General features: G+C 40.3%; 2 protein-coding genes across 4 annotated transcripts in view; one reads left to right on the top strand and one right to left on the bottom strand.

Moving 5' to 3' along the window:
- Nucleotides 1-3,474: 3,474 nt before the first annotated feature.
- Nucleotides 3,475-9,567, bottom strand: LOC121961216 (protein FAM72A). The gene is made up of 4 exons (XM_042511123.2): nucleotides 7,953-9,567; nucleotides 7,642-7,719; nucleotides 6,838-6,962; nucleotides 3,475-6,734 (listed from the first exon to the last, which is right to left on the bottom strand). The coding sequence occupies exons 1-4, from the start codon at nucleotides 8,102-8,104 to the stop codon at nucleotides 6,640-6,642; spliced, it is 450 nt and encodes a 149-aa protein (XP_042367057.1). The 5' UTR covers nucleotides 8,105-9,567; the 3' UTR covers nucleotides 3,475-6,639.
- A 257-nt stretch (nucleotides 9,568-9,824) lies between these two features.
- Nucleotides 9,825-24,910, top strand: part of srgap2 (SLIT-ROBO Rho GTPase activating protein 2) — a 69,737-nt gene continuing 54,651 nt past the window's right edge. For 2 of the 3 annotated variants that reach the window (XM_088085118.1, XM_042500896.2), the window contains exon 1: nucleotides 9,825-10,369. In XM_088085118.1, the coding sequence (XP_087941244.1) occupies nucleotides 10,303-10,369 (67 nt within the window). In that variant the 5' untranslated portion in view covers nucleotides 9,825-10,302. The remainder of the gene's footprint in view (nucleotides 10,370-24,910) is intronic. The other variant, XM_088085115.1, reaches the window with a different exon arrangement.

Below are 24,910 nucleotides of genomic sequence, written 5' to 3'. Positions count from 1 at the left end.
AGTATGGTAAGGAAAAATGCCATAAGATTTGTTTTGACTGGTCATAAACAGGGGTTTAAAACATATGGCCCACCTGTTAGAACTAGGCCACAAAAAGGTCCAATCCGGCCCACTTGATGATTTTGCAAACCTCATATTGATGGTCATGCGAAGGCTACAATATGCCAGGTCTCAGGAGTTAACTCTTTGAAACCTGGACTGACATCAGTTTTGTTACGCTGCGTCAAGACGCCTTTCACAAGCATTTAAACCTTTGAAACATGAGCACATTTTTTTAGTTTGATTTCTCTCAGAAAAATGGGAAAAGAAGCAATTAACAACTTGGCATGAACCTTCCCACAAATTGCAAAAAAATAGTAAAAGGTGACAAGCTTTTTAAAAGGGGGCTTGAGAGAGAATCATTAGACTAAACTGTCAAATAACTAGGGTAAAATATCAAGAAAATGTATAATTACTATGATTATATATTTAAATTAGGTTACAGGATTTTAAAAAAAAATATTCATCATTTTATTTTATTCTTTTACTTTTCTTTTTTGCTATTTTTCTTGTAATCTTTAACTAATTTCTTGTTAATTTTTGGCAAATTCCTTGTTAAGTTGCTCATTGCCTTTTTTCATGTTTTTGAAAGAAATCACGCCAATTTGCTCAGGTCTCAGTGAGTGGCTGACTTCATGTAAAATGCTGCTTCAGAGACTTTTCACCCTGACCAGAGTGCATTTCTTATTTCGATTACATCTCAAGATATTGAACATTGTGCATTGTGCAAAATATTGTCAATTAAAATCTTCAGTACAAAAGAACCTGTGTCATACTTCTGTCTCAAACCAATATTGTTGGAGCCCTACTGCTGAGGCACTGCCAAAACCTGTAATTTGTAAATGGTTTGTAAGGCAGCGGATAACTTAATCTGCTTCCTCAAAAGCTTTCACTTTAGTTTGATGTGGTGATGCCAACATTACTACACAGAAGTAGAGATGAATGAAAAATGTAATGACAGTTAGTAGTAAACTGACTGAATTTGAAAAAAATAATATATTGTTGAAATTCATGACAACTCAGGCTGTTCATCATCTGTTTTGTAAAAGGATGAACATTTTCAGTATTTACTCATATTTCTTTACTCTGACAGTAAGGGGAAATTTAAAGATATTCTTATTTATTATGCAATAGTTTCCTTGGTCCAGCACGTTTGAGCTCATATTGAGCTGTATGAGGCCCATGAACTAAAATATGTTTAATGTCCCTGGTGTAAAATGTTGAAATTTGATACAGACTGACATAGTTTCATAGTTTCAAGTATCTAACAGTACAACTTTGAAATTTTTGGATCACATGAAAAAATAACACTTTTATCAATAGTCAGAGTTGGGATTTAAAAGATGAGGGGAAATGTTAACATTGTGTTTAGTAGATGTTTTCCACAAAGATTTTTTTGCACTGCATACGTGTGCATATTTTTCATATTGAAGCTGTTAATTGGTGTTGTTAATCAGATGCAAAATACTTGATTGTTTTCCTTTTAGTTTCTGAGATACAAACACTTTGTTTTCATAATATATACATGTATTTAATCTTTGGTCATATGGAGATACTTTTTTTCTCCCTAAAAATATATTATAAAATATATAGAAAAAACATTAGTCCCATATGCCATAGCATGTAATATACAATCAGAAAAACTCAGTTTGACCAATTTTAGCTCCTTCTTTTTAAATCAGATATGTGCTTAGGCAAGCAAAGACAACACTTCTGCCAAAGAAGATTCAAAATCTCTGTTACGGGCACACATTGGTTTGCTGATATAAATGATGAACTTTGAGATTTTCAAATACCCACTCGTACTATTGATGGACACCGTCTGAGGGCTGGATGTGGCAGGTCATGACATCCAGTCAGCTCCCTCCTTTTTGTTGGTAACCTAGAACACAAAGTGATAAAGACTCAAAACATCATTTGCAGGAGGATCATCCCATTTCTTTGCAGCAGTTGTTTGTTGAACTCATCACTTGGTGTGCTGATCCTTTTGAATACATTTCAAGCAGCATAATGAGACTTGAGGAATAAAAATGTCTAAAAAAATGAGGATATTTATATATTTGCCAGGTTCAACTGCAACTAATCTGTTACACTTCACTTGTTTCTGCTTTAATTTACATGACATCTATGGCATGTCTATCCATGTCTATTGTGAAATAAAACTGACAAATGCAAAGGTTCATTACAGTTTGCTTGGATGGTTGATGTCATGATGCATTCACACTACAAAGACATCACCTTGGTCCAAACAGGTGAAGTTCAGCCATCATCTGTTCATGTTTGGGGGGCACAACACTTTTTTTACAGACAGACTTTAAACTTTAAAGTTTTTCCACTTTTTTTTCCCAATAACAAGATTCTGTTTTTCCTTAGAGTATAATATTAGAGGATGATGTATGTTGTGCAAATTGTGGAGCCCTCTGAGACAAACTTGTTATTTGTGGCTGTAAATAAATCTGACTATGACTATTTGATATATTCATTATCAGTCTTGGCAGGCTGCGCAGACTGAAATTAGAGAGCACGTCAGATACAGAAACATCATGTCTCGATGTATGATGTGGCAAACCAAGTACAAAACCTTGCAACAGCAGCGTTAAAGCATTTTGTGTTTTTTCTCTCATTCACTTAACAGGATCTTGTGCGTACCACACTGTGATGAGAAGTAACCAAAATTAGATAGAAGCATGCATGACTGGTGAGAACTTTTTCAAAATATTCTGTTGTGCAATTCATGTGTGTGGGTCATATAATAACAATTTAGTCCATCAGGGTTCCCACACAGTTCATGGACAACATTTGAAAACATGTCCATCACTTTTCAGAGACCCAAAATATTTTTTTTTTTCTTGTTCAACTTTCCCACCGTTTTTCAGATATATCAGATTAAAACTCATCAAACATAATTTTAGCATCTCATATGATGTGTTCAAGGACAGTCAGAAATTTGCAAAACAGTATTTATTGTTTTTTTTCCTTCATTTTCTGACTATAATGAATGGTGTCATTTTGGTTTTCTATATAAACTACCAAACAATTTTAAAGAAAAAAAACGGTGGCAAAATAAATACAAAATACAGCCATTTACAGTTGTATGCTGCTCCCTTCAAGACAAAAGTGACGCTGTCATGTCGACGCATAGTAGTTGCGTTACATCACCAGCTACAGGAAATACATTCACTGTGTTACTTTAATATCATTTAATTTATTACACAAAAATGTAATGATTTTTCCAAAGCTTTTAATGATTTTTACTAGCTCCATGACTTTTCCAGGTCTGGAAAATGTGACTATGAAATTCCATGACTTTTGCAGGTTTTTCATGACCATGGAAACCTGGTCCATAACAACTTTCCTGAGCCCAGGAATATCAGCACATATGGATCTAAGTTAGGGGGGAAAAAAAAACAACGGTGCAACTGAACATTTAAGATATTTTGAAAAAAAAAAAGTTTATTAATTTAACAAGCATACAAAACAACAAATCATTTTTTCAAACTACCAATGCAGTTTCAGTGCAATTCCAAAATATACATTTTTCAGCAGGGCATGTTAATCAAAGTTATTCACGTCAGAAACAGCCATTTAAATATTTCTCTTTTTTGATTATCATGACAATTGTCCTAGCCAGAGGAAGCTCGCGAGTGATACCTTCTTGAGGTAAAACTGTATACATCCGACCTGTAATGTACAAAACAAAGCACTACATCACAAATGAAATATTAAATACGTGAACAAAAAACATAAGTACTGTAGCACAATACAAACTGATTGCATTTGTAAACAAAGCTTGTAAACAAAAAGGAAGTATGTGGTTATAGATATTTGGTTTGTGGGTTTAATAAATACCTAGCTGATGAGCTGTATCCTAGCAGTTTAACCACATAGACAGTATTTGGTGTGCAAGTGTAGCAGACTGTCAGTTATAATTTAAAAGTGAAGGACGTGAAAATCTGGACAAAGTTTTCCTCCTCTATGTGAATTTTTTCCACAACTAAAGGCTATAGCATAGATAAACACAGAGGTCAATTAAAGTTTAAAAAAATACCTACTTCCTTTATCCTTCAGGTAAGAAGTGACATTCTATGTTTGCCAACGACGCAGGCAAAACTCATTCACTCACATTATTGACTGTTACTTTAAGACAGGATCATAGTATCAGCAGGGCACAGCAGTGAAACAATAACAAAAGCAGAAGGATGGCACTGCCAAAAAAGGACTGGCTTGAGTTTAGTCCCCTGTGACTGGAGGATACTGAAGCTTGTGTTGAGCACAACAAGCCGAGGAAAAGGCCTGGTCAGTTAGTGATGATGACCAACTAACATACAGCATCAACCTCCAATTCACAGCTTAACAAAAGGTTCATTGTCAGCAGTCACAGCATCATTAAGGCCAAAAGGATTGTGAGGGTTTTATAGTGAGCATCACTGACTTAAAGGTACAGTTCACCTCAAAATCAAAAATACACATTTTTTCCTCTTACCTATGGTGCAATTTATCAGTCTAGATTATTTTGGTGTGAGTTGCCCACTGTTGGAGATATCAGTCATAGAAATGTCTGCCCTCTCTTGAATTTAATGGAATCAGATGGCACTTGGCTTGTGGTGCTTAGAGCACCAAAGAAAATGCATTTGAGAAACGCAACAGCAATGTGTCTTTCAAGAAACCATGACTCACTTATTCAAGATGATCCATGGACCTCACTGTGAGCAGTTTCATATAGGAACTATTTTCCTTCTACCGGACTACACCTGCCAAGTGTATCACTGTGCAGAAGGAGGTGTGCATCTATTCATGGGTAAGAAGCTCATGCTTGGGACAGTGCGAGATGTAAACGCTGATGGCGTCCTCATCTGAGCTGTAAGGTTCGCTAGCTCAGTCATACCAGGTGAGCTAACAGCAGATGCATGCTTCCCTTTGCAAGTTGATACAGTTTGCAGGTGTAGTTTGGTAGAAAGAAAGTAGTTCCTACATAAACGACTGAGCGACTGATATTTTCAACACTCAGCAACTCACACCAAAACAATCTTGACTGATAAATAGCACTAAGGGTAAGAGGAAAAATATGTACTTTTGATTTTGGGATGAACTGTCCCTTTAAGATCAACTTTACTACAGATTACTTAAAAATGAAATGCTTTTCAATAAGCTGGCCTAAAATAACATAACTGTATTTTTTAGAGGGGTAGCCACTCCAAAAGTTCAATATTGATATGTTCCATGATTCTTTGGAGTTGTCTTCTCTTCAGTTGCTACAATTGTGCTGCTACATACAACTAAACAGTAATGTAACAAGAACAGAGCATGGACTCAGCAACCCATTTAGAACTAACGTTTTCATAATTTTGCTTAATGATCCACACTGATGAGTTTTGGAGTGTTGCAAAAGTACACCTTTGTCAGCTTCCATTCTAGCTTTCCTAAAACATCAATCTGGGAACATATTACTTGATTTAAGCTCTGACTAAGTACTAAACTTTAAACTCGGCTGCTCCACGCTTTTGTGGAAGCACACCCTATGCATAAGTTAGTATGTTAGTATCAGAAACTGCTACAGTCAGATTCACCTGGGTGTTAAGCATATACTGCTGCCGTCAAGTGTGTCACAAACACTGTGTTAGCATATCAAAACGTATCACTGATAGACCGTCAGATCGTAAGGTAACCTAAATCAAATACGCCCTTAAAAAGCAATAAACTCATATATGTCATTCAATCATTGTGCTATTTCTCCAGTATGTGGGATTCAAAAAGCACTCCAACTTTCAGTCAGCACCCAGCCACACAGAGAGAATATAAGCCTTTAAGACATAACTCTTATGGGAGTTTTTGCTTATTACAGCATATTCAATGTACAGATTATAACTGCCATTAAAATGAAAGTAGGCGACTGCAAGTGGTCACCTCATCATAAAACTGGACTGAACGTGAACAGCGTGAAAAAGCACGGCATTCGCTGATAAGTTCCACCGACTTATCAAACCACACCCCCACCTCTAATGGGGCCGATCCAAGACCATGAGCTCAGTGGAGACTCTGTGATGAAAAGTAGAATGCACTAGATTAAGGAGTCTAGTTGTCTGTTATTTTCAGTCTACTTCGGCCACATGTTTTTATAATAGCCCATGCAAATATATGAAAAAGAGAGTAAAGAATGTGTGTGACATTGTGTGCGTCTGTGCTTTTAACAGTGACAAGTGATGGGGAAAGGCATGGTCACAGGTTAAAGGGTAATTCAACACTAAATGATGTAGAGCCCAAAACTTTTGCTGCGCTGTTCTCTGTGGGTTTCAACTGTGATGCATGTTGTGTTTCTGGCCATTCAGTGATGTCTCAGCAGGTGTTTTATCTTTGACAGCTGATGGAGAACACCTGCTGTGACATCACTGATTGGGGTGTGGCCAGTTGGGCACCATGATTTCAGTTTTCAACCCAAGCACAGTAGTACAGCAGCACTGTTTTTGCCCTATTTGGTTTTATATTAAATTACCCTTTAAAATGTCTCTTTTCTCTCTTATCTCAAGCATGGTTTGTACATCTCTTCTAGCTCCACCTCAAATGTTGGCGTTCCACGTCTCGTTGCATTGTCCGTCTCCCTCTCTACCTAATACACTCCTCCTCTGATGGGCTTTCTGATTCATCATTCTCACTGTCATCCAACTCGGGAAGATCTCCCCACAGGAGCAGATTCAGACCTGCGGACACATTGGAGGGTGACAGAAGCTTATGAAACACATTCAGCAGAGCGAAACTGCAAAGAATCTCTTTTTTTTTTCTTTGAGGGGAGCTTGTACTGACCTGTCGCATCCAGTCTGTTAAGAGTAGATACAGCATCGCTGTTGAACATCCAGAAATGGCCGTTGTTACAGGAGAGCAGGCAGGGTTTACAGGGGGCGACAACATGATAGCCCACAACATTACCACTGGGAGAGAGAGAGGGAGAGAGAATAAAGAAGAAACGAATGTCAGCACTTTAGTGGGGGCACTCCTGAAAAGTGCTAACTCCACTAGCGAGTGTCTATTATCTAACAGATGTTTGTTTTTCTCTCTGTGTACAACAACAACAAAGGCCTGGGAATACAAAAGAGGCTCCATAAAGCCTCACTGTAGCACCAAATTCTCCTTTCGGGTCAATATCAGACACAAAAAGCAGAAATTTATTTTAACTACAGATGGAAAGAGCTCAGACAAATCAACACTTCTGTGTTCATTGACAGCAAATTACGTGATGACTATTTTGATAATCTATTAATTGTTTGAGACACCGCTCAAGTGAAAACAAAAAATGTTCTGCCTTACCAAGTTTAGATCTTTTTTGACAGTTGGCTAGATAAAAAAAAATATGTCACCCATGGCTCTGGGAAATCGCAACAGTTATTTATACCATTTATTTGTGTTTACTGGACCAAGTCATTAATTAAGACAATAATCACCATGTAAATAGTTGATGATAAAGAATCTTTAGTTGCAGCTTTACAAGTGAAAAAACAGCTACATGTGTAAGACCCACTTGTTTGCTGTGCAAACTGTGGAGGCTGTGCTTTTCATCAACATCTCACATAAGCAGATGGTCCCTGCAGGCTATAGAAGAGCTTTACGTACCACTTGAGACATGCAATGTCTCTCAGTTTGCATTTGCAGCTTTCAGTAGAGTAGCAGCTGGCCACAAAGTCAACAGTTCTTGGGGGAGGGCGCGTGTAATGAGAAACAAAGCCAAGAAAGGTTAAAACCCACACTCATTTTGCATTTACATGCAACAAACTCTATTAACCATTGTTTGGATGTTAATATTATGTCCCCATTTACACTAAATGATCACTTTGATATCAGTTTGTTTTGAGTGCACCTTACCCTGGCAACAGCAGCACACATAAACAAAGGCTAGCAGCATTGCTAACTAGCTTAGCACTTACCTATTTGGAGGAATATCAGTCGAAAAAAGCTCAACCTCGGTGTCTGCAAGGAGCACTGCTTTCATGCCTCTCGTGCAGAGCAGACTGTCACAAAATATGCAGTTCACCTGGGTCACACACTTGTTTTTGAAATTAGCGTTGGATGTAGACATTGTTGTCCTGCTAAAATGCACCAGCTCTCTCGCTCTTTCTGCCTCCAGACAGCAAATGCAGCAGAAAAACAAGAATCGGACACTGATGCTGCTCACTATCCCTTCAGTTGGGGATAATAATACTCAATTGGCCGATAACTTCGCAAGCGTTAACGCAAACGTCCTTGTGCAAACGTTAGCCTTTTCCTAACGACAAAACGGAAGGCAGCTAACGTCAGCTTGTTGAACAAACGCACGGAAAAATATCTGTTTCCGCGAGACGATCTCTAAATAGAAGGAAACAGTTAGATATTAACTGTTAAAAACACGATACCGACTAATAACTGGCCTATTTTACACGACTGGCTCAGCATCCATTCGGATGTAGTTAACAGCTAACCAAATAGCTGTCAGCTTTGTTTACAACTTCCTGGTATTTAACGGCACTTCCTGAAACTATCTTTAAAAGACCCTACATCTGACTCTGATTGGATACACTCCATAGTAACCGACGCCATTGGCCACCTTCCTTACAAAATCTGAACTTGATTGGTTCTAATTTAGAATTGAAACGCCCATGTTCAAAAATCCTGAAAGCTGATTGGTTTGCTTGTTTGTCATTCAAATTCCGATTTACCAATCGTGGTGTGGGAAGTTCAGATCTTGTCCTATGAAATTAGACGGGGCTGTCATTCAGTCGTTTGAAAAAAAAAAAAAAAGTTGATGCATATACATTTAGGAGGAGGGGGTGCCTTTAACCCTTTGAAACCTGAGCAAAATTGCTTTATGTCCTTTAAAAACATGGGAAGAAGGCATGGCAACGAAAGAGATTACCCAAAAATGAGCAAGAAAATTAGAAAACAAAGTACAAGAAAATAACCTGAAAATTTGTTGAATAAATAACCCACACACAAAAAGAGAAAAGTAAAAAACAGCAACATGACCTGGAAAGAATGCATAAAAATAATAACTTAATAGTGACCTAATTTTAAATATGTAATTATGATATCTATGAATATATGCCCCTCCTAATTTTTCTCTTTTTTATCGAGACATTTTCCAATGTTTTTCAAAGAAATAAGACCAATTTGCTCATGGTTCAAAGGGTTTAACTACTCGTGAAAGGCATCTGAAAGCAGCACGAGAGAAGCTATGTCCCAAGGGTTAAATAAACCAATTAAATGATACTATTTTATGTTTAAAAAATGTTGACGTCGAAATGCAAGGCAAGGTTAATGCATCCCCATTACGCTAAACAATACATTAAGCTGGTAGATAGCCAGAGTATTGCTAGCGAGCTTAAGTTAATGTTAGACCTTTAGGCTAATTTGAGGCTAACATTAGCTACGTTGCTAGCAACCGACAAATTGCTAAAAGATACTCTTGTCAAAATTCCCTTTACAACGATAATAACGTCAGGAAACGTGGCAATAAAACCCACTTTTGCTCACTTTTCCCACTTGGAGCAGGCTACATCTGCACCCATTGCAACTGTCATCCTCAATACCGCTTTTAAAAGTCTTTAAAGTTTACTCCTTGATGTAAACAAACAGTGATAGCAATACATGCTAATGAAACTTAAGGTTCACCTGGATGACACGACAGTGCGACTTGCAGTCAGTGACTTTCTTGCGACAAACGTGGTTTATGCACCCAAAAGAGTGCTATCTGTGTAGATGTAGATGTAGATGTAGATATCTGTCCTGCGCACTGGAGCTGCCCCTCCATCTCCCCTCTGGTTCCTCCTCTCTCTCACTTCAGGAGGGGGAAGAGGACGCGAGCAGTGTAGTTTAGACAGGCGGACTGGCAGCTGTGAGACCGCTTAGGCCAAATATATGGAAGAAAAAAAACTTTTGTAAGTGCTGACTGACAAGCTATCACTGTTTGTTTTCTAAGAAGGGAATGAATCTCCTCTCACTTGAAGTTGTTTGCACCAGAACCGGTTTTGAGGAGGCGGTGAGGCGCGGCGGCGGATGGGAACATACAGCAGCAGCAGCAGCAGCGCCAAACTCACAATGCGCCCGGAGTGAACAGAGGCAGCGAGACAATACAGGTCCGCGGGCACACTGAGGAGCTGCAATCTCTCATCTGGGCTCTCTTTTTCTTCTCTAAACCTGTTCCAGAGTGGCGTTTCCCTCCGTCTACGGCTTATTCTTTGACTGATTGAGGCTAAATTGACTTCGCTGCGAGGGCAAGTGGTTTGATCTCCAAACTCAGCCATGACGTCTCCGGCGAAATTCCGAAAGGACAAGGAGATAGTGGCCGAATATGAGACTCAAGTTAAAGGTAAAACTTTTTTTTTTTTTTTTTTTTTAAAAAGGCTTCTCACATGTTTATACTTTGAGAAACGTGCGCTTGAATCAGTGCTTATGTGGTGTGCTTTCCTTGACTTGAATGCATGCGTTTTTGTAGCCTTGCCTCTCCTATCAGGCGTAAACGGTGCTCGTGCCTTTTGTGTTTAACCAGTCATTTATGAAGGTTAATCGTCAGACGAGGTTAGATCAATAATATATCAATAATTGCAACACTAACTAGAACATCAACGTGTCTTCGGGCGTGAAGTCGTCTTTAACGCGGCACACAGATGGCCAACAAAGACGGAGAAAAAAACAGAAATCAGTGTTGATGTCCAGATGTGATCTCTATATGGTCTCCAAAGAAAAGCATATGTGAAGGTGGTGTGTGTGTGTTTGTGTAGACTGTAGAGGGCTGGGGTTTCGACATGGAACAAGGCAGGGCGTTTTCTCTCCCTCTCTGTCTCCTGCGTGTCTGAGCTGCTGGTGTGCGCTGCCGACTGCTCATGCTGCAAATGTGTGTGTGTGTGTGTGTGTGTGTGTGTGTGTGTGTGTGTGTGTGAATGGCTTTTATGCAGATTGCCATTAAATGATCCATTTGTGCTAAGCATTGTTCATTGATCACAGTTCATTGATGTCGCCCCTGCCCACGATCAAGGGCATGAGAAGCAGCAGGGGTGGGCGAGCAGATTGTGGTGGTTAGAAAGGGGCGTTCAGATGTTAACTGTTTACTGGCTGATTGATGTGTGTGTGTGTGTGTGTGTGTGTGTGTGGATGTTTCTGTCGTCAGGCAGGCACCCTGTAATCAGCTGGGCAGTGTCTGTCAGAGCTATTGCTAATCAGATCTATTGGTTTTAGGTTAGTGGCATGCAGGCAGGGGAGGAGAGGGAGAGCACAGAGGTGGCAGGAAGAGGGGAGAGGGATGTGCAAGAGAGAGGACAGGATATTGCTTCCCTCATGAACAGCGTGTTTCCACTGCTGCTGCACTGCAAGATCACCAGATACAATGGGCTTGCACCCTCGTCATGACATCCTCTCAAGAACAAGCGTCCTCTTCCCAGCCTTGTCTCCAAAATGTGTCACCTCGTAGCACTCTCATTCTCCTGCAGAGCTGATGCCATCTGCAACTTTGCAGGAAAGAGCAGCAAGTCAGACACAAACAAAGCGGCTGTGGAGAGCTTTATCACAAAAAGCTGATGTACAGACGGGTGACAAATTAAAGAAAATACTACCATAAAGTGTGAGAGCTGCCAAAGTGGCTTCAATGCCCATTGGCTTAGATTCAACAAGTTTCTGTGACTCTACTGGAAGGATGGACACCATTCTTCCACAAGATATCGAAGAGTGTTGAGATCTGATGACTGCAAAAGCCACATCATATGATTAAGATCAATTTCATACCTATCAAACTAGAGATGCGGTATTATATCGGCATGTCATCAGTATTGGCTGATATTTGCTTTAAAATGAAATATTGGAATCGGCCAACATGCTTGATTTTTGATGATATAACAAAGAAATATTTTTTATTTATTCTAAATAGAAAAAGTGAGCATGTACAAAACATCAGCCCTAAGTTGAAGTATTCTAATTATTTTGGATAATGAATGAATATCACATACATTGAAAAAAAAAAAATTCTGTCTTCATCTGCTGATGGGCCACCACAATAAGATAAGAAGAGATGTATAAAATATTATGTATGATATGATGTTAACCATTTCAAACCTGAGCGACCTGGCTTGATTTCTTTCCAAAACATTGGGACAATGCAACAAGCAACTTAACAATACATTACATGAAATTAGCAAGAAATGTGTTAAAAAAAAAAAGAAAGAAAGAAATAGATTAAAAGGAAAATTAGCAAAATAAAAAAATAAACAAAACAAAAAGAAAGTCACCTAAAAATCTGCATTTTTTAAAATCAAGTTTTTATAAGAATCCCAACAAATGTTTTCATATTCAAAAGTTTTAAGGCTTGTGAGAGGGTCTGAACCTAAGCCCAAGAAAACTGATGTCGAGGCAGGCCTCAAAGTGTTAATTCTGCTCGAGAAGAGACTTGATGATCACTAAAACTGGATATATATAAAAGGCATATTGGCATATTGGATCGGCATATATTGTGCATCCCTTTATCAAATCTTTCAGTGACCCCGTTGTTCTCAGTGTGGAAGCATCTGAATTTATGTTTCATCACTCCATCCAACTTTATACTTTAATATGTTCTTTGTTTGCACTACTACACAAAATGTAACCAAACAGGTAGTTAAACTAAAGAACAGATAAATACTTGACTCGGCTCACTGTTTGCCTCCTCATAGTAGCCACTTCCTCTTGTTTACCTGCCTATCTGCGGACTTCTTTAGCTGTCACCACAGTGACATTAGCGCTGTTGTCTCAATGTCCCGGTCGGCTGCCGTTTATGCTCGGCAGCCTGTGTAAAGCCTCTGCGTCCATGCTGCATTGTGAGGGCTGTCTGCTGTGTTTGTCAGCTTGTGGACTTAATGTTTGTCCATTGACCCTCTGCATCGATTCCTGCTGTCAGTTACTTCAGCACTCCCTGCTGAACAGCTGTGCTGAGCTATCTCACTCCGTCCACGCTCTGTTTTTCCACATACCGTCTTCCCTATCTAGAATGAGCAGATGAAAGGATAAGCTTGTGCATCCTCATTACTGTTTGTGGTGTGTGTGTGTGTTTTTCCATCTGTGAAGAGGCGTCTTCTGGTGCTGCGTGTCTGCTGTGACATTCTCAGCAGTCTGACTTCTCTGGGAGACTCAGACAGTCTGTCATTACCCTGCACGCTGCTGTTAAATATTCTCTGATTGATGGTATAAAGCCAGCAATACATGAAGCACCTACACGTCACATCTCTGTCTACTTGTATTTGCTAACACGTGTCTGTCTTGTTTCCCAAATCTTTGATTGGTACGCTATTGCAGTCCAGTTTACAGGGTTCCCGCAGATCCTTAAAAAGTCTTAAAAGGCATTGAATCCCATAATCTAAATATAAGGCCTTAATTGGCATTAAAATTTCTCAAATCAGTCTTTCAAAAGTCTTAAAAATGCTCAGATATAGGAGGTACTGGAATTGTTTTTTCCTTACATTGCAATGCAAAAGCTCAATATAATGGGTTACTTAAAAAAACATCACAAAAAAGTAATGCTTTATGTGTCAATATATATTTTTAGAATAAAATCAAATTCTTCCTAACCATAAGTAGTTGATGTGAGTTTGAGTTTTTTTCCCTTCAGTATTGGCTACTGTACAATTAGTCTTAAATTTAAATCCAAGTGGCATTAAAAAAGTCTTTAAAAGTCTTAAATCCTACTTTCCCTAAGCAGTAGGAACTTCGAGTATAACCTGTATGTGTGTGCTTGAATCAGGCGACAGTAACAGTCTTTTCACGCTGCAGCCATACACTGCAGCATCATGGGGGAAATAAATGTAAATCCTCTCATGACTTACATTCATACATTTCTGCAGCAGGGGAGGAAGATGCATGATGCACATGCAAACAGACACATAGGGCATGACAAAATAACTCAAGCACTTGGCCAATGCATTAGTCCTGATTATTTTCAAGACCCTTCTTGAGATACTAACTAACATAATTTTGCATTTTCTTTGGCTGATTTGCCTCCAGTTTGGCGATTGATGAAACACTGGTACAGCGCTATTGTATTGCACCATTGTACTACATTCAAACAATATGACATCCATGCTACGCACACTGAGGAATGATTTGTTAGATTCCTCAGATAATTTGGCCTCCAATAATGGAATTCTGCTGCCTCACATTGCTTTATGTTTCTGAAGCTTGATGACACGCATATCAAGTGCTGAAAAATACTGCTATTTGATTATTACCCTAATAAAGTGCTCCAAGGATGACGTTTTTTTCTGTTGGCTAACTTGGAAGCTAATGTTGCCTTGGTCCCCTTGTCAAAAAGCTTATAGGATTTTTCCATTGGATTTTGGATCATTGCAGAGAATAAGCTTTGTGGTAAACAAACATTTATGATACTTACATGTTTTGTTCAGCACGATAATGTTAACAAATGAACACCACTTTCAGGACTTTTGAAGCCTAAAAGCAATCACCAAAAAGCTAATGTTATGCTATAAACGAGCTACACTATGATTGTGTTGCCACCGCTGTGAGGCTATAAAGCTGTGTTCAGTGCGGCTTGATGTGATGATGTTCTGTAGTCTCATTTAGCGACTAGTCAGCAACCACCTTTTTTAAGACACATAAAAGCTTCAGAGTTCACAGTGGGGTATTTACTGACATATTTTATGTCATAGAGCAGCATGTGAAAGTGTTCAGCTTGTGTTAATCACAGACCTTATTTCAGGTTTCTGGCTAAAACCCATACAAAAAACCCACTGACTTCAAGATGAGGGAGACAGAGATGCTGAAATGCTAACTCATTTCCAGGTCTCAGGACTCATTCCTGTGTTTCCTGATATGAATTGTAATTTTTCATGATGCATGGAGTTGTTGTGAAGTTATTACTAAAAGTAGGTATTTGGATGTCATGGACACTGTCATCACACCTGTTGACATGTGAGCTGCAGAATATTGCTTTTCTAAATGCACACACATGCACATCAGTGCTCCACCATCCTTTTCTCAGGCGCCTCACACAGTCAGAGTGCTGATACTCGAATATGGGATTCTGGCTGATGCAAGGAATGTTCCTACTGCTCAGGAAGAGGGTGTGTGTGAGAGAGTGTGTAGTCTGAGACGCAAAGTGAGAACGAAAAGTAGAAGTATAGCAAGAGAAAGCGAGTGAGGCACATTTAAAGAGGGATAGGAATGTTCTAACACAGATGTAAATGGTTATACACAGCGGTGAAATGGAGTTAAGGAATGAGCTTATCACCTAGCACTCGGAGTTCACTGAGCACTTACATAGAATTGGATCCAGAAAGCTTCTTTCCTTTTAGAAAGACTTTGAATTACTCTGAGGTTTGTCACCATTGCGGCCTCCATTGCATTTATCCAGTCGATGCACATCGACTGTAGCAGCTATCACCATCCATAGTTTACCAGTCAGCAAGCTCCAATGGAAAGCTTTAATTCAGGCAATGGGAAACATTTTAGTGGAAAATTAGGGAGTGCTGAGTCTTTGAAAACATTTGACAGATGTTTCATTTTTCAAGTACATTTTGGCTCGGCGCTTCGGCATCTGTCAGAGTTTCACACATCTGGGAATGTTAATAAGTGGCTGCCTTTGCAAATAACTGCTGCTGCTGACAAAACGTATTGATTGTGGTGGAGAAACACAGAGAGGTATGCACAGAACGGCCAGCTAATCTGATGATGTGCCGAATAATTTTAACCCTTTGAAACCTGGAGCAATGTCACTTTTCTTGTGTTGCATTCAGACGCCTTTCACAAGTATTTAAAGTTTGATATAAGAATGCACGATAATATTGGCATCTGTATTGGCTGATATTGGCTTTGAAATTAAATATCGTAATAGACCAACATGCTGAGATTCGCCAATATCACAAGCTAATAAATGCCTATTATGGAGAAAGTGAACATGTACAATACATTAACCCTACGTTAAAGCATATTTCTTATTTTGCACAATGAAAGAATATTACATACACTGAAAATCATTTTATGTCTCCATCCAATAAGAGTATGCATAATATGATGTTAATTCCAATACCTGATAATCACTAAACTTTGGTGGGGAAAAAGTGGATGTATTGATACCGTTTTGGTTATCAGTCAAATGAGTTTGGCACATCAGATATCAGCAAAAAAAAATCCCATTTTATACATCCCTACTTGAACCTTGAGCATATTGGTTTGATTTCTTTCAGAAACAGTTGATAAGAAATGTTTCAAGAAATTAGTAGAAGTGTGTGTGTTTGAAAATTATTTTTAAAAAGCTAGAAAAAAATATCTAGGGAACAAGAAAAAAATGCATATTTAAAATCATGTTTCAAAATTATTCAGGTCCTTTCCTCTTTTTTAAAAAAAACTTTTTTCTTTTTTTTCCCAATAATTTTGGTAATTTTCTTTTTATTGTATTTTCTTCTTTCATTGCTCATTGCTTTCTTCCCATGTCTTTGAAAGAAATCAAACCAATATACTCAGGTTTCAAAGGGTTAAGTGGTCGTACACAAGCAGGTATGGGTAGGCTTTATCTCTTTAACAGACGTAGCTTACTATAATTTTTCCAGACTGGCTGATAAACTAATTCTCTGCAGATATGATGTTGATGTGACTCCACTGAAGACAGATGCGCGCCTGCGGCCAATAACTGAAGCGGTGTGTCTGCCTACGTGTAAGCTGCCTGTTTACGAGGCAGCCAGAGAAACATATGATTTAGGATAAATGGCTGCTTTCACTAGCACACAATAGGAAAGGTGGTGACACAGCAAGAGGTTTGTCTGCGAGCGGGGATTGTGGGTCTGTGCGCGTATGTGAGGCTCCCTGCCTGGGCAGAATATTTCTGTCTTTGTGTGTGCGTTGTGGTCGATTGATGTATATTTGATCAGGCGGAGCGGGGATACTGCAGAGGGGTCCTCTGACAGCGAGGTTCTGTTTCTCATTTGAGAGGCAGCAGGAATAGAGAGACAGAGGGATGCATGGTTGGTATTGTAACACTGACCCGTTTGCTGCAGTTGCCTTCACCTCAGCAAACATCACATGCGGGTGAATAATGTGAGACGACATCTCTAAGCTAATCAATTAGTGGTCGTTTTAGGGCTTTGTGTGTTTGTATGTTCTTCTTAACAACCTCTTGTCAATTAGGGCTGCACTGTATTGAGTGAATCCAGTGCTGCACTCACCAACCACAAGTCAATCACACAATTCTGAACGAGTGTGTGATTGACTTGTGTTTTGATGTCTGTCAGAGTGTGGTTGTGAAATGGAAAAGGGGCAGGATGGTCTTGGAATGTGTGTGCTATTGTGAGCCGAATTAAAAATGCTAACGGAGCTTAAAATAATCAGCAAAGGAAGGATGTATGTGTGTGTGAGGTTCTGGAGTCGGACTCGAACACACAGAGGGAGAGGGAGTGTGTGTGATGCTTCCTGTTTGGGCCCACGGCTTTGTGTCTGGGCAAGGGATTCAACTGCCTTTCATATAACACGCACACACACGCACGCACACACACACACACAATCCTACTGTGCCCGGTGTGCGAGGATTTTTGGCTCTGTAGTCAGCACATTTGCTTCTCAGAATAGAAGGGAACTGAGAAATAAAGGTGTTTTTTTTCACAAGTGAAAATCCTCTATTCCCTTTGATAACTCACAATAGAACAATGTGTTCCATACCGGGTGTCCCACCGTCGTTTCGATTTGTGTGCGCACACGGTAGTGTTCGCCTTGTGCTGCGTCAGCACCAGACACGACGCGGCTGAAAACACTCATTGATTTTCTGTTCCTTCTGCCTATCTTCCTCCTCATTCTTCAGCTTTCCATATGACATTTTACTACAGGTCTGCAGCGAAACCTGTGAGAAAACACACAGCGTAAAAATTTACCAACACTGAAGTGCTGAGTTGGCCTCCTTCAGTGCACACATACACATAAAGTGCAGCATGTGTTATTGTGATTTGGATTGAGATATCCATCTTATCGCTGCCTCCTGTGCACTCTGGATACAGGCGACAGCTGAGAGATAAAAGAGGAATGTCTGGTAACACCATGGTATGCAGATGAACCTGTACAGGTGTAAAAAAACACCAACAGCTCATTAATGCTAGTGACAGAGACATGAAGGAATAGACTGAAGGCTGGAGAATGAATGAAAAGTACGCAGTCAGTGAAGCCAAGTGGCTGAGGTCAGAGTTCAGCTGCTGTTCATTGGTGCCAGATGTTCCAGATGCTCTGATTGGGCAACAGATGCTCCGTCTGCCATGGTTGGCTAATCCTGCAGCTATGGCTGCCACCCCTTCGCTAGGCTTTGAGCTCTGAGGCATGTTAGGATTGGTTGAAATTTCTCCTCCTTCTTTTCAGGTGTGTGTGTGGATGTACATCCATGGGAGCCCAATGTGTAGACCAAGTCAGTGGGTTTGCCTCTTGCACTGACATTTTGCAACAAAATGAAGCTGATGTCATATTTATTTATGCAAAACGCGCACACACCTCCAGCCAGGCAGACTTTGTTGTTATCTACTGAGGTTTTTTTGCATAATGTCAACTGTAGCATTCCACTCAGATAGTTGTTTCTGTGACATGATGAGGCTGAGCAGCATAGTGGTGGAGCTGGTTTTACTACTCAACCATGTTTGTGTCTGTTTGTGTATGTGCAATTTGGATAAAATGTTTTATGAGGCTATGGTGTGTGTGACTTTATCTTGTGATATAGTGCATTTTTTAAAAATCCATTTGAGAAGTCTTTCTATAGATGAAATAACCCAGACTCAGACTGTTTATCTTTGGATTACACAGTGAATTGAACACTGTGACCTGAATCAATGTACTTCATTAAAGTGATGTGAAAATCCTTTAAATCCAGCATACATAACCAGAGATATTAAAGGCATATTCATCTTTGGCCCCTTTCACGCATGAACTGCAAACCTGAAATATACCTGCAGGAGTTGTATGTGAGAACGCAAATGTCCAAATCAGTTAGATCAGACATTAGACGAACCTCAACCCGCCAGCTTCCTGTTGCAGAGTCTGTGTAATGTGCAATTGAACCCAAGTATGAATAGAGCAGGTAAATGTACGGGGAATTAACAGCGAGTGCTTTGACATGTTGATGACATTTCTATCATGAGGCTGGAATAAACATTGGAAGAAAACTAACATCTATATGAGAAAACGGCCTTTGAAAAAAATGTCATTGTCTCACAGAATATTACGGTTGCAACTAATGTTTATTTCCATCATCCATTCATTCACTGATTATTTTCTTGATTATGTGAGTAATCATTCAGTCTATTAAATGTTAGAACACGTTCCCAGAGCTCAAGTTGACACATTTAAAAAAAAAAAACACAAAAAAAAACAGACATTTCTCTTTTTATCTAGGGCTGGGCAATACATTTATATCATATCGATATAATAACGTGAGACTAGATATCATTGTATATTTTGAATTTAATAATGTCATAAGTATTGTCTTTTGCTGGTTTTAAAGGCTACATTACATTTGTGATGTCTGAACTTACCAGACTCTTCTAGCTGTTCTATTTTTACCCACATCATCATTATATCTACAGTCATGGAAAAAATTATTAGACCACCCTTGTTTTCTTCAATTTCTTGTTCATTCTAATATCTGGTACCACTAAACGTATAATACAATGAACACAACAAAAAATGCAGCTGGTCACATAATACTTTATGTCCTATTTGACATTCTTAAGCTTAATTGATTCCCAGGGTATATAAGAGGCCATTTCATGTCACAAGCAGCACTGCACATGCAAAGGCCTAGAGTGGTTTCCTGCTTACATTCAAGCCGTAGCACAACTCAGAAGTTGTCAGCTCTCACATAATGCCTAAAACAAAAGAATTATGTGAAGCCACAAAGGCAGCCATCTTGGCACTGCTGGAAATTGGCAAATTGGAGAGACAGGTAGCGAAAAAACTGAAGATCTCCAAGACAGCCGTTCATTACAACAAAAAAAAACAAGCTGAACATGGCACTACCAAATTGCTACCTGGCCGTGGCAGGAAACGTCTTTCTACCCCACGAGATGACCGTGCACTCATCCGTTCCTGTGTCAGGAATCGTCGTCAGACCTCCAGGGACCTTAAAAATGAGTGGGCACTGTCGAGAAATGTGACTTGTTCGGCAAGGACAGTTCGAAACCGACTTGTTGAAGCTGGTTTGAAGTCACACAGAGCACGCAAGAAGCCCTTCATCAATGAAAGGCAGAGGAAGGCCCGGTTACTCTTTGCTCGAGACCACAAGGATTGGACTGTTGATGATTGGGCTAAGGTTCTCTTCAGTGATGAATCCAATTTTGAATTGATGCCCACTCCAGCCAACTTACTGGTTAGGAGGAAGCCTGGAGAAGCTTACAACCCAGACTGTCTTGCCCCTACAGTAAAACATGGGGGTGGATCAGTCATGATCTGGGGTTGTTTCAGTCTGAGTGGAACAGGGCAAATGCAATTGTGTGAAGGCCGAATGAACCAAGTCATGTACAGGACTACCCTTGAAAACAGTCTTCTTCCATCAGCTGGAAAACTCTTTCCTGCCTCGAATGACTGGATTTTCCAACAAGACAATGCCCCTTGCCACACGGCAAGGTCAGTTAAAGCCTGGATGGAGAACCACAACATTCGCACCATGCCTTGGCCTGCTCAATCACCAGATCTTAATCCAATTGAAAACCTGTGGAAAATCATCAAACTCAAAATGGAGAACCACAAGCCCAAAAACAAAGAAAATTTGTTTGAATTTGTCCAACAGGAATGGGCTGCTGTGACAGCAGAACAATGTCAGAAGCTGGTGGAGAGCATGCCAAGACGCATGGCTGCAGTCATCAAAAACAATGGTTATGCAATCAAGTATTAACTCTTGTGTGTATCATGTGTTTAAAGCAAACAGAAAAGAAAACATGGAATGCTTAAAAGTAGTGTTTTTGGCGGTACAATGCCATAGCTATTGATGTAAGAATTTAAGTAATTTTGGTTATTATCAAGAAAACCATGGAAAATGTATAGTTCTTAGTTCTTAAATTAAACTCTCATGTGCTATTTTTGTTGTTATCATTATAATTGTCCAAACAAATGTACCTTTAGTTGAGCCAGGCATTAAAATTAACAAGAAATTGAAGAAAACAAGGGTGGTCTAATAATTTTTTCCATGACTGTACATCACTGAATTATTTGAACTATTCATCACAAAATCTCATAGTGAAAATATTTTGTAAAAGCACTGACTAATCCCACAGTATTGTTGCAATATCAGTATTGGGGCATTTGGTCAAAAAATATTGTGATATTTGATTTTCCCTTATAACACCCACCCTGATTTTATCTGCTGGAACGTGCATATTTGGGACATTTTTGCATAAAAGATTAACACTTAATCAAAACTGTTGCAGTTTAGTTTTCTAATGATTTCAGCTCTAACGTATATATATGGTCACATTGCCTATGCTTGTGTGTGAATGTGTGTGTGACCTGAACCTATAGTTGATATAGGGGCCTTGACCCCTGTTAGGGTGCCTCATTCAAATTTCACTTTCTTTATCTCACACACACACACACACACACACACTCGGCAACAGCAGAGCAACCAGTGAGAGCGTGTAAAAATGTAAAAAGCAGAGCACTACTCTGGCCTACCCCCTCACACACACACACACACACACACACACACACACACACACACACACACACACACACACACACACACACACACTCTGTCTGTCAATCCCAAACTCCCTCTCCCTCTTTCTCAATCTTTTTCTTTCTGTCAGCCTACATCCAATGAACAATCAGACCATTGTGAAAAGAACCGCTAGTCTTCAACTCAAACTCTCTGTTTTTCTCACTCCTTCTCCTTCCCTCTCCATTTCTGTCTCACTCTTTTCCTCTCTCATGATATCTGTCAGTTGCGATGAAATGTGACACACACACGTTTTCGACACGCCTCCCATGGCAGCTTAAACCAATAATCATCACTTTATGATTCCAGCATATGTGACGCATGCATATTGTGTTCTCCACACCGGACACTGACTCACAACCAGCTGAGAGAGGATGTTTGTCTGTGTGTGTTGGTGAGAACACGTTGAAGAACAGACGGATCTATATAAAGCCGAGTGGGCCAGAGACAAAGCCCGCTCATATCCTCTGTAAAACAATCAATAGGAGAACAGACATCCAGCTGTAAATAAATAGCAGGGAGGCCGAACGAAGGGAAGGGGAGAAAACACAACAGTAGAAAGGTTGGATAATGCTCCCTTGGGACGCCAGAGGAAACAGGTTGTGTTTGAACAGCCCTCATACGTGGCCAGAGAGCAGGAGAAGAAAAAGCAAGGAGTCTGACCAAGGAGGGGAAAGAGAGGAAAGGGGGAAGAAGGAGGAAAGGAGGAGGAGGAGGGATCTGGGAAATGTGTAAGAGGAGGCCTGAATAGAGGAGAATCTTTGAGACGTCTAAAGAAGGGAATAAACCCCGCTTCTACTAGTCTGTACCATCCATCTGCTCAATTCAATATGTGTGTGAGTACAGTATGCACTTGTATTAGCCTTTTCACTCCCCATCTCCGTCTCCCCCCCACCATCAGCAGCTCCTCTCTGCACGTAGGCAGAGTTGGTTGCTAGGGTTACTGAATTGCCCCCATTTTTCTGGGTTTGTGAGGAGCAGAGGGAAAATGAGAAAGAATAATGTAGATTTGTCTCCCCTGTAGGGTCTGGCTAATCAGGTTACACACACACAGACACACACACACACACACACACTTCGATTAAATTTTGAACCCTGGTATTTTTAGTTTTTTTGCTTTCTTGCTTTTGCATTTCTGTTCTCCTTATTCACTCTTCTCCGCCTCCCTTATTCCTTCTTTTCATCGTTTTTTTTCCATGGTGTCACTGCTGTTTCCTCATCTCCCTCAGGCTTTGGGGTGGTATTGCTCTGTGTGTGTGTGTGTGTGTGTGTGTGTGTGTGTGTGTGTGTGTGTGTGTGTGTGTGTGTGTGTGTGTGTGTGTGTGTGTGTGTGTGTGTGTGTGTGTGTGTGATGAAGGGAAGTGCGGCTTGATTTGAAGAGATTCAGAACTGTTGTTGTTGTTTCCTGAAAATAATTTGGCTCGTCACTGATGTTTTGTGAAAGCCCGAGGTCGCATTTTAAACTTGCATCAACATCAAAAACTCTTAACTACTAAGTGCCAAGAGGTGGGGTGAGTTGGTATCAAAGAGAGAATTTCAGCATTGTGACAAGTTTATGCGTGTGTGTTGGAGCTGGGCAATCGTTACTTGCTGGCACTCGCCATTCGGGTTCACACCTCTGCTAATGCCGTTTTAATGAAGCCATTCATCACCTCTTCTCAGCTGAATCTGCATCACTTACACACACACACACACACACACACGCGCAGCCTCTCACTCTCTCGACTCTTTTCTTCTATATGCATGTGAGTGAGGACACGGTGTTCTTCCCCCTGGTTGCTATGTGGATGCACCAGTTCTATTTTAGTTGTTCCCAGCATCAAAGCTGCTCTGGTGGAGATCTCCCGTTTTCTCCCAGTTTTTGTTGCAGCACATACGCAGGCTTATAGAGAGGCTTGTTTAAAGTGCTGAGTCCTACTTTTACTCTAAACCTACTTTAAATGTAGGAATACTATATACACTCACTCTCTCTCTCACACACACACACACACAGACACACACAGTCTTGTATGGAGGCTAGATAGATGGATTGGAGCATCATCTGCTCTCTGATCCTGAGAACAGGGAGAGTCAGCTCTTCTTTCCCCGCCTCAGGCCCCCTCACTTCACACTCAAACCAGATGCCTTCACACACACAACCACACACATCACTTAAACAGCATGTCGGCTCTGCGGACAACATTTGGGTGTGTGCACTGCTAACACAATGACCTTAGCTGGAGGTTACACAGAGGTCACTGTCAGCCAGTTACATAGCAGCAGGAAGTAAATGTAAAGATCAGACTTCCTCCTGTCGTCTTCCTCTTCACTCATCCACGTGGGACAACTCGTGATAGGAAGCCCCCGCTGTGTACAAACAAGGAAATGGTGCTGCACGTGTGCAGACTCATGCAGCTCAGAAGCAAGAAAGGCTGAAATGTCACACATGCTACCTGACACAGTTGCTCTGTTATGACACTTATTATTATACACTTATCATGCACTTTCATGTATTGCACTGTGTACATGATGTAGTTATTTGCATAGAGTGTGAACTGTGACAGTGTTGAACACGGCTGTCGTGCACTCACCAGAAATGACGATTGCATGTTTCACCTTTTTAATGGCAAATTAGATGGCAAAACATAGCATTAAGACTAGACACATCAAACTGACATTAAAGAGCAAGTGACGGCCGGGGTCAACTGTTGTGCTGCCTCATCTTGTATGTGTCTCAACCAGAAAGTTGAAGTGGAACACAACACAAAGACTACAACCAATAGCGAACCAGCATGTATGTTTTGCACCTGCTACAAGGAAATAACTTCATAGCAGCAGTTGGTGGTAGTCTGTATTTGTTCAAAGAGGGAAACCAGAAGACCAACAGGATGGATTTAAGGTGCTAGTTAGCCAAGTTAGCTCAGACGCTGAGTCAACGTGCCAAATCGGCCAAAATACAGCTGAGGAGGGCCAATTCGTTTCAACGGCGAAGGCTTACATTAAACCGACAGAAGATCACAGACTGCTTATCATTGAACAACGGATGACCACCTGCGGTTGTCGCCCACCTTAATATCTGTCAGCTTGTTGCAACTGCAAATGCTGCAGCTCTCTTGACCACTTTGTGTACAAGTTTGATGGTCCCTCACCTTCCGCCAAGTTGCCAAAATGGCAACCAGTGAGGATGAGAACTGTCTAGTGTTCGATGTTTGTTACTCGAAA

This window comes from Plectropomus leopardus, chromosome 2, assembly GCF_026936395.1.
Source record: "Plectropomus leopardus strain MGB_pleo_1.0 chromosome 2, ASM2693639v1, whole genome shotgun sequence".
Taxonomy (NCBI): domain Eukaryota; kingdom Metazoa; phylum Chordata; class Actinopteri; order Perciformes; family Serranidae; genus Plectropomus; species Plectropomus leopardus.
Note: the sequence above shows the minus strand (reverse complement) of the source record. Positions and strands in the feature narration are given on the sequence as shown.